The 8,987-nt window shown below is 38.3% G+C and overlaps 1 protein-coding gene across 1 annotated transcript in view; it reads left to right on the forward strand.

The window, feature by feature from the left end:
• CDS1 (CDP-diacylglycerol synthase 1) overlaps positions 1–8,725 on the forward strand; it is a 29,554-nt gene extending 20,829 nt beyond the window's left edge. The window contains exons 9-13 of the mRNA XM_041479978.1: positions 1,063–1,131; positions 2,083–2,235; positions 2,808–2,927; positions 4,724–4,827; positions 5,977–8,725. Coding sequence (XP_041335912.1) covers positions 1,063–1,131; positions 2,083–2,235; positions 2,808–2,927; positions 4,724–4,827; positions 5,977–6,106 — 576 coding nt within the window. The 3' untranslated portion in view covers positions 6,107–8,725. The remainder of the gene's footprint in view (positions 1–1,062; positions 1,132–2,082; positions 2,236–2,807; positions 2,928–4,723; positions 4,828–5,976) is intronic.
• Positions 8,726–8,987: the final 262 nt, after the last annotated feature.

The raw sequence follows: 8,987 nt of genomic DNA on the forward strand, positions 1-8,987 counted from the left end.
AGGTGCTTAGGCACTTCCTTGCTAACAAGTTTTACAATCTATAGCAATTTTGTTACTTGTTAAAAAACATGTTAATGGAAAAAAATACTTTTCACTGTACTGTATGATTCACATCTTTGCTAAAAAAGCCCAAACTGACTATCCTGTTCCTGAAAATTTGAATATGGGAAACTGGGATTAATGTGAATGTGATATTGGCATTACAGGATAATGCAGCTTGAGCCTATTGCATCATAATTTATAATTGCATTCTTTTCAGATTTCAGATGCAGGTTTGGCTGCATACTTACTGCACAGAAACTTTTTTGAAATAAGCCACTAGGTGATATATACCTGCTCCTCTTGTTGACTGAGAGGGGCTCAAGTATTAATCTTCCTATTCTGGTAGAATATGCAAGATGCCACAGAAAGCCATGAATTATTTTCATGATGTCACCATGTTAACTTTTGGGGATTTAGTTGGTTCTGATACTAAAATGCTCTTAAATTGAAAATGTGATAGGATTTGGTAACAGCTTGGCACACTGGTCTCTCTAGTTATTTGCTGTATTTGTTATCCAGTCTCTCTGCAGAAAGCTGGGGTCTCCTGAGGAGCATCCCCAGCAGTGGTTGTGTCACACCCAGGTTTCTGGCACTATCTAAATGGGCACTTGCTTGCAGAGCTCTCCAACAGAGCTGAGGTGTGCTCATGCAGGTCTCCCAGTCTTCTGCTTGAAGGGAGTTCAGCTGCTTAATCTGAGTCAGATGCAGCCAGAAGCCGGCAGCAGCCTCCAAACAGCAGCAGCGGATGGGATGGGATGGGAGCTCTCCCTTCTCTCAAATTGGCCACTGGCACCAGCCAAAGTTGATTGGTTGGTTTTTCCTCACCTTGCATGGAAGGAGTCGTGGCCATACTCTTCTATTTATCACATTCAGTGGCTGCAGCTGCTGACATTCATTATTTCACATAAACCTTTGGAAAATAAAGTAGAAGGTTAATTTTCACAAACGAGATCAAGAAATACAGTAAAAAAGGGTGCAATGATTTAACTGATGGACTAACACTATCTCTTTTGTGCCTAGCTGTCTCCCAAGAAGACCTGGGAAGGGTTCATTGGAGGCTTCTTTTCCACTGTTGTATTTGGATTTATTGTAAGTAAGCACAGGACACGCATAGAACCAAAGAATGGTCATGTTTGGAAGGGACCTTTAAGATCATCTCATTGCAATCCCCCTGCCATGGACAAGAACAGCTTCCACTACCTAGATTGCTCAGAGCCCATCTAACCTGGTCTTGAACACTTCCAGGCACATGGGAATTTCCTTGTATAGAATCAGTCTTCATATTTTTACTTGAAATAACCAAATTTATCACTAAATTTATCACTAATTTTATGTCAAACTCCTGAAAACCTCAGGGTTAGGGTGTTTTTTCGCCTAGAGAATTCTGCCAATTCATAACTAGCTGGAAAGAGTAGGCAAGGTTTTAACCTCTACTGAAAAGATCATATTGACCATTTTCTGCCATTTCTGTTACAGTATCTGGAATAATTTTATCCATTAGTTGCATCCCTCTTTTGAAATTGAAGTTTATCAATAGCATTATTTATGCTTTGTGAAGTAGTCCTTCTGTGTTACATGCTTTATAATGATATTTCTCCTGGAAATCAATTTACTCAAATGATATGCACAGATGATGATACCATCATAAGTAACTGTTGTGATAAGTAATTTGTCACCAAGGTCAGCAGAACTCATAATAGCCAAACTTAGTAGAGGAGATATTCAAGTTTTAATGGAAAAGTGAACTGCAAAAAAAATATGAGTTGATGACATTTTTGGATTTTATAATGCAGAAGATAACTAGATAGAAATCTGAGAGACAGAAAAAGTAAAATAATTTGGGAAATCATCACTAAGCTCATGGAACAACTGCCTTGTTGAGGCACTCTCTAGTTTAAGCAGGCTGGTTTTTCTTCATTCTGTGTCTCTTATTAGAAAGATTTTTGCTACCCTGACCTTGTGGTGATAAAGCCATTTACTATGGTTTTTTTGAGTGTAATAACAAATGCCTAATTCAGGAGTTCTTGTTTTGCTTTTCAGTTTTCCTATTTTTTGGCTCAACATCAGTACTTTGTCTGCCCTGTGGAATACAACAGTGAAACCAACAGATTTGTGACAGAGTGTGAACCTGCAGAGCTCTTTCAAATGAAGAAGTACTCTGTGCCACCATTGCTTCATGCTGTATTGGGATGGGTAAGAGAAAAAACAGGCTTTAGTTGAAATTGAAGTTTAATGGTTCCCAGCTTAACTGGGTTTCCAAATCGTTTTAGAAGGGTAGCTGAATGCTGGTAAAGCTTAACATTAAGTACTGAGTCAATACCATGAGCCCCTGCATTGCTCACACAGGGGATGTGGTCACCCAGTCAGAATCACCACTGGAGTCGACCGAGGGAACCCGCCTGTGTTCTCCTTGTGCTGCACGTGGATGCTGCTTAAGCATTTTGCAAACTTATTTTTGAAGAGCAACATTTGAATTTTTTGTGGGAAGTGGACAAAGGCTTGTTATGGCCTGAATTAGTGGCAAGCTGAAGTAAGCATGTAGAACTTCATTCTCTTTTCAGCTAGTGTAACTGCTTTTAGGATTGAAGTTTTACTCTCTTCACCACACAGAATCCTGTGTGTTAGTGCCATTACTTCCATGCTGTGTGAAAAAGTACTACCAGCAATAGTTACATGTAATGTACTCTCCGACTTTTTAAATATGTAAGCTAAAAATACCTACAATCAAACATATTGAAACACAGTGTTAATTATTTTTCTTGTAGGAAACAGTGAATATGTATCCATTTCAGATGCACAGCTTTGCACTGTCAACATTTGCCTCATTAATTGGGCCATTTGGAGGATTCTTTGCCAGTGGATTTAAAAGAGCTTTCAAAATCAAGGTATGTAATGAATCCTGTAAGCCTCCGTTTTCTTTTGTTTTTTCTCTTTGGATTAGATAAATTGGTGGGTTAGGGTTTTTTTTTTTTAGTCCTTCATTGTAGTTGTGTTTCTACTAAGTTGCAACAATGTTTTGGCTGGTTTTTAGTATCAGAAGCAGGACTTCGTTTTATCAGATGCGTGTGTGTGTGATATTCTTCAAACTTTGCATAGTCAGCATGTGACTTCAATGCTGGAAATCTAAGAATAATTTGGTTACATAGTTTGGACAATAATTACTTTTCCAAATCGTGTTGCAGGTTTAGACAAGCAAGATGTGAGATATTATACTTGACATGAAGGGTGATCTGTAGACACCTCAGAAGTGCTGACAGTGGTTTACCCTTCAGATTTTGGCTGGCTGGTTTTTATGGGTGGCATTGGTGTCACAGGCAGATGCTGGTGTGTCAGGCTCACCAAAGCATGAGATGTTTGGCTGCCTTTGCCGAACATCTGCCTTGTAACAGGCGTGTGTACTGGCAAATTGTGACCTGCTGCCCTCTGTTTATTGCAAGGTGTGCGCTGTCGCTTGTGGCAATGCTGTCCTTGGCTGGTATTAAATGGCAGCAGGAATATGGCAAGAGGGCAGCCCCAAATTTCTCCCGACCTTCTTTATGTCTTGGTAGGACTGCTGTAATTCTTACCCTGTTGCTTGTTGCTGTTCATGTTGTTGTTCCGTATGTCTACCAAGCTGGCATGTGCTTTGCACAGAAGTGTGTAAACCTCTCTGTTTGTGCTGAACTCTGTACATGTGCTTGTACTTACCCCTCTTTCTCATGCTGGTCCCAGCAGCTTGCCCAGCACTTTGCTGGCCACAGCACTCTCATACCTGTACATCCACACAGCAAAAGACTGTTTGTGTGAAGAAGGAATTTGGGATGAAAAAAATGTTGCTGAAAAGCAGCACTTGTTGTTAAAGTAGATAAGTAAAAAAATAGATTCCTTTTAAAACTTCTGGACCCCCAAGTGATGACTGTCAGAGGACTGTCTGAAGGACAGTCAGAAGTCAGGGATGTTGTGGAATTGCTGCTGAAGGCAGTACACTCCATGCTTGCCCCGCACTGGGCAGAACTAGTTTAACTTGCTGGCAGTCGCCCCACGTGACTAAGGTCAGGGTTTTCACTCAGAGAGGACATGAGTGAGTGTGGCTGACAGAAAGGATGTCTGAAGGTATTTTGATTGATAAAGTTGTAATATAGACAAGCTAGGTAACACAAAGATAGTGTATCAAGTGTATCTTGTTTGCAACAGAAATATTTTTTTTTAAGTAGTGATCATTTTTTCACAGTGTGTTTTTTGATTCTGTTAGATAAATTTTTATTGTTTGCACATATTATGGTTTTTAACTATGGTAGAAGATAAAACAAAAAAGTCTTAAAGAGGAGAATTAGATTCTGCAGAGGCAAGAAACAACAGCCAGCAGCTTAAGAGGTTTGCTACAAAATGAAGTGTGTATAGGCACACAAGCATTCTTAGTAGTGGCACACCTGCACCTGACCTACTACTGTCCTCTTGTGTGAAATGTGGACAAATTGCTGCTTCTCTTTTTCTTCTCACCCCTTGGCTTGCCTTTGCAGTTAAAAACTCCTTTTGCAAAGGAGCCTCTTGCTAACTTTTGGCTCCAGGCAGTGAAACCATGGCTTACTTGCAGCCCTAATGTGCTGCTGCCAAGAGATAACATCATTTGTGTGTTTCACGGGAATCACTGACCATCTTTTTTTTTTTTCTCTTTCCCCTTCTTGTCCTTCACACCCAAAAGGATTTTGCAGACACAATTCCTGGGCATGGTGGGATAATGGATCGCTTTGATTGTCAGTACTTGATGGCCACTTTTGTTCATGTCTATATCACCAGTTTCATAAGGTATGGATTTTTTACAATATTAACTACTGAAACATGCACAGGAGCTGTGCCATAATGAATGCATAGGAGTTATGAATGCATAGCAGACATTGCAGGTTGCTAAGTAGGATTTATCCAGTCACTTCAAACACAGGACTATTAAGAAAACAGTGTCCCTGCCTAGGATTTGTGTCGGATTCAAACTATGCCTGAATTTTCTGGGACTGCTGTTGAAGGTAACCTGTGTACCTGAAATACAAGAAAGTTTTGTATAGCAGGCTATCAGAAAATTGATTCGAATTTATTGATTACAGAAATGCATAGGATGGGGTTTCAGGCAGGAGGGTTGTGCAGCATCTGCTTCCCCTGTGTGGTTCCTAAAGATCCTGTAGGTTGAGAGACCGCAGTTCTTCCCATGAGTTTCAGTATTTCTCAGTTGCTTGCCTTGGGATTTTCTGTTTAAGATGAAAACGCTATAGTTGAAGAAAGGAGACCACTTCCTAAAATACTACTCCTCTTCCCTGAACCACATCAGCTTTCAAGATGAAATGGGAATCACAATTCTCTTATAACAAACATTTTAGTTTCTGAGGCAGAGGTGGTTCAACGGGCCAAATCAAGACGTGCCCTTAGTTTTGTGAATGCATATGGCTAATAAAATAAATAATTATTAGATACCTAATCATCAACAGATTCTTTGCCTTATATTTGGTTTATCTTAGAAGTAGATTGTAAGTGGCTAGCTAAAAATGAGGCTGATATTTAGAAAAGTTTGGTTTAATTTGCAGTTTTCTTTACTGACTTGGCCAATTTCCCATTTAGTTCAGTAGTACTTAGCTTATCTGGCAGGCAACAGATACTAAATAAAGATCTGCTAATAAAAAAATTTATTACAGTGATAAAAGATGAATCAAGGAATCTTATTTGCCATAAGCCTTCTTAATATCCCCATTTGACAGCAAATAGAAATGCTTTTTAGTTTCTGTTTATATTTAGCTAAGAGTATGCTTTGCCAGTAATGCTGGCCCATGCATCCTGAGGAGACAGACTGAGAGAAATCTGTAACTTGGTGCCCTCAAGAAAGGGAAGGCATTGTTTGGGCAGCAAGAAGAAATCTAAAAGACTCATTAGAGCTGTGGTCACAAAAAAATTTCTTTTTTTCATTGACAGGGGTCCAAATCCCAGCAAATTACTGAAACAGCTGTTGGTACTTCAGCCTGAACAACAATTAAGTGTGTATAAAATCCTGAAATCTCACCTCGTTGAAAAAGGGATCTTGCAGCCATCTCTAAGAGGATAGTTTGTCAAAACAGAGGACTAGAAGAAAACTCCATCTACCAGCAGCCTGTGGATAAACATTGCAAAAGTGCACATAAATAATGGCTAAAGGAAGAGTAGTTTGTAGTCTGGAAAAGGTGAATGTTTCCTGAAAAGAATGTGAATGCTATGACTTCCTACTAGGACACTAAAGATTTCTTACTCCTAAAATAATTCAAATGCTTACAAAGTAATGGTACACATGCTGTGCATTTTAGTTCCTGAGATGGATGGCAGCAGTCATTCTTCAGCACCCAGTCTAACAGTTTTCTATTTAAGAAAAGAAATTATAAAATTCACTGTAAGTTTTTAATGAATTATTTAAAGCTGCATATCTTAGCAATACCTTTTTGGTCTCCAATGGTTAATGAGGTGTAAACACATCAGGGAGGCAGTAACTTCTGTATAGGCTGATGCTGAAACTACTATTGGCCAGAAAACACTTGTTAGCCTGGTCAAAGAAGTAGTCTGAGCCTGCTGTATCAGACTACCTGTATTTACTTAGTTGTTATGAAGATTAAACCTAGCTCTGTTTTTAATTTAATAGCTTTCTTGTGAAACCATTTTGTGCTTTCAAGAGAAAAGTACATTTATGGAAATACAGCTGGGCATTGAAATACAGTTGGTTAGTTCAGGCTGTGGAGCTGCTTTTTGTTGTTGTTGACATTACACATCATAAAAAAGTGTGTACCTCCAGGAGTAGAGATTACCTGAGAAAACAGAATTTTTCAGCCCAATAAACAGATCAGGGAGAATCTGAAGCTTAAGTCCCTAGTTTCCGTGGCCAGGTCAGTGTATGAAGACAGTAATTCAAGCCTTATTCCTTGGGCCACCTAACTGCTTTGTAGAATCAAGGTATTTTCCTTCTTTTTAAAAGCACTTTGAGGTCCTCAGTGAAGGGTGAGGTTTAAGTGGTGTTTATAAGTGTGTTACTCAGTGAAGGCAGAAACACACTCATGAATGTGCACAGTGCAAAACAGGATGCGTGGTTCTTCTGCTGTGTGTCATTATTTATTAAGAAGATCCTCAAGCAAACTTGGGTAACCACAGAGGGGTTTGAATGGAGAATTTTTATAGAAAGCAGCTATTCTGTAGATTCAGTGGGATATATGAGGAGACTTAATGTTCCATTATTCTCAATCCTAGTTGTTTTACAACTTTTTTCATCATGTAACATGTCTTGATGCAAATAAAAATATAAACTTTTTTGAAATGACAAAAATTACTGCTGTACAAACAGAAAGCACAAATGCCTATTTTGTTTTCATACACTGTAAATTGATGCAATTTCATTTTTCCAACTAATTGTAAATAAGTTTCTCCACATACTGATGCCATATCTATGTGTGTATATATAAATTATTAAAAGATGTATGTATATATACTAAAGATTAAATTTTAAATGGTGCTACTTGAGGATACAATCATGGAGAAAATCACTTGGGTGGGTGATAAGATGTATCAGTAAAATTCAAACTGCTTTTTATTGAACACCATGTAGCTGAGACCACCGTGCACTCTGTTTTGCACTTGGGCTCATACAGCTTGTGTATGGAAAGGGAGCCAACATTAAACAAAATCCAGGTCTGAAGTAATTCCTGTTGATGTCAAGTATTGACAGAGTTAAATTATGTCTGACCTGGAGATTGCAGTGCTGTATTGAAGGAACACTCCAAGAGGTGAAAAACATCACCTGCTGCTTGTCCATCAGTGGCTCTGTGGCTTGGCTTATTAGCTGGAGGTGATGGAAGTTCAGCCCTCACTTCGGATAGAGCATAACCTGAAGTTAAAAGGTATCACAGTCAGCTTTGGAAAGGTGATTTAAACAGAAGGGAAGAGAAAATGTGAAGGAAACCAAAGCAGAATATCTTCAAAACTAGTTTTTAGATGAGGCTTTGGTTATGTATGGGACTCTGATGTATGTTATGATAAAATGCAGCCATACTGGAGCTAGTATATCTTTATCCTGGGTATTAAAAAATCTAAATATTTAAAAATTATATAGAGAATATATATGTAAAAGGGTAATTGTTACTTCAGAAACTTGAAATTTTTAGTGTAACTTTATAGCATGTACAATAAGGAAGTTAAAATATATTTTAGTATTTAATGCAACAGAGCATTTGAAATTAATTGCTGTCTATGTGCACAATAGAAAATTCAACACTGCAATTCTGCTTTTCAATGTTAAAATGAAGATGGGATCACCTGTGAACTCACTCCTCAATTTTCTAGGTAATTTAATAGCTTCCTTCTGGTTTAGGCTTGGTGTAAAGACTGAGCAGGATCTGTCACTGTGAAGTGACATCCATGCTTGGTTACTATAAAGAGAATTTACCACACTGGCTACTTCTGTTAGTTCAAGCATTGCAACATGATCAACAGGGAAGTTAACTTTCTACACCAGTGATTCTTTTCACTTGCACTTTTGTCCCAAGTGGCTATAATTACCTGCTGAGCAAAAAAGAAAAATGTATATTCTGTAAATATTGTAAATGATATGAGCATTTAATGTCTGTTTTAGTTTGGCTGTTTCAATCTTTCATTGAAGCAGGTGTTGTAAAAAAAATAAAATTGGGACAGAAGTCCTCCTGTCTTTTATTTCCTATAGCATATATAGTGGGTGGAGTTTTCTTAACAAGAATTTATATTCCTTTGATTCCTTACATTTGTGCTCTTAATAGAAAGTCTGCTATTAATTTCCAACCTTTTGCCACTCCAGGCTTCAAATCATCCATGTCTGTTGCTGAAAATTGTACCATATGCCTCATGTCCAAAGATGCAAGTCTGTCATCTTTTCCTAAAGGTGCTCACTCCAACAATACTGATATAGACCTATCACTATTCACCATTTGTGGTGCTGA

This window comes from Pyrgilauda ruficollis, unplaced genomic scaffold (genome assembly GCF_017590135.1).
Source record: "Pyrgilauda ruficollis isolate IOZ18807 unplaced genomic scaffold, ASM1759013v1 scaffold114, whole genome shotgun sequence".
In the NCBI taxonomy this organism is placed as follows: Eukaryota; Metazoa; Chordata; class Aves; order Passeriformes; family Passeridae; genus Pyrgilauda; species Pyrgilauda ruficollis.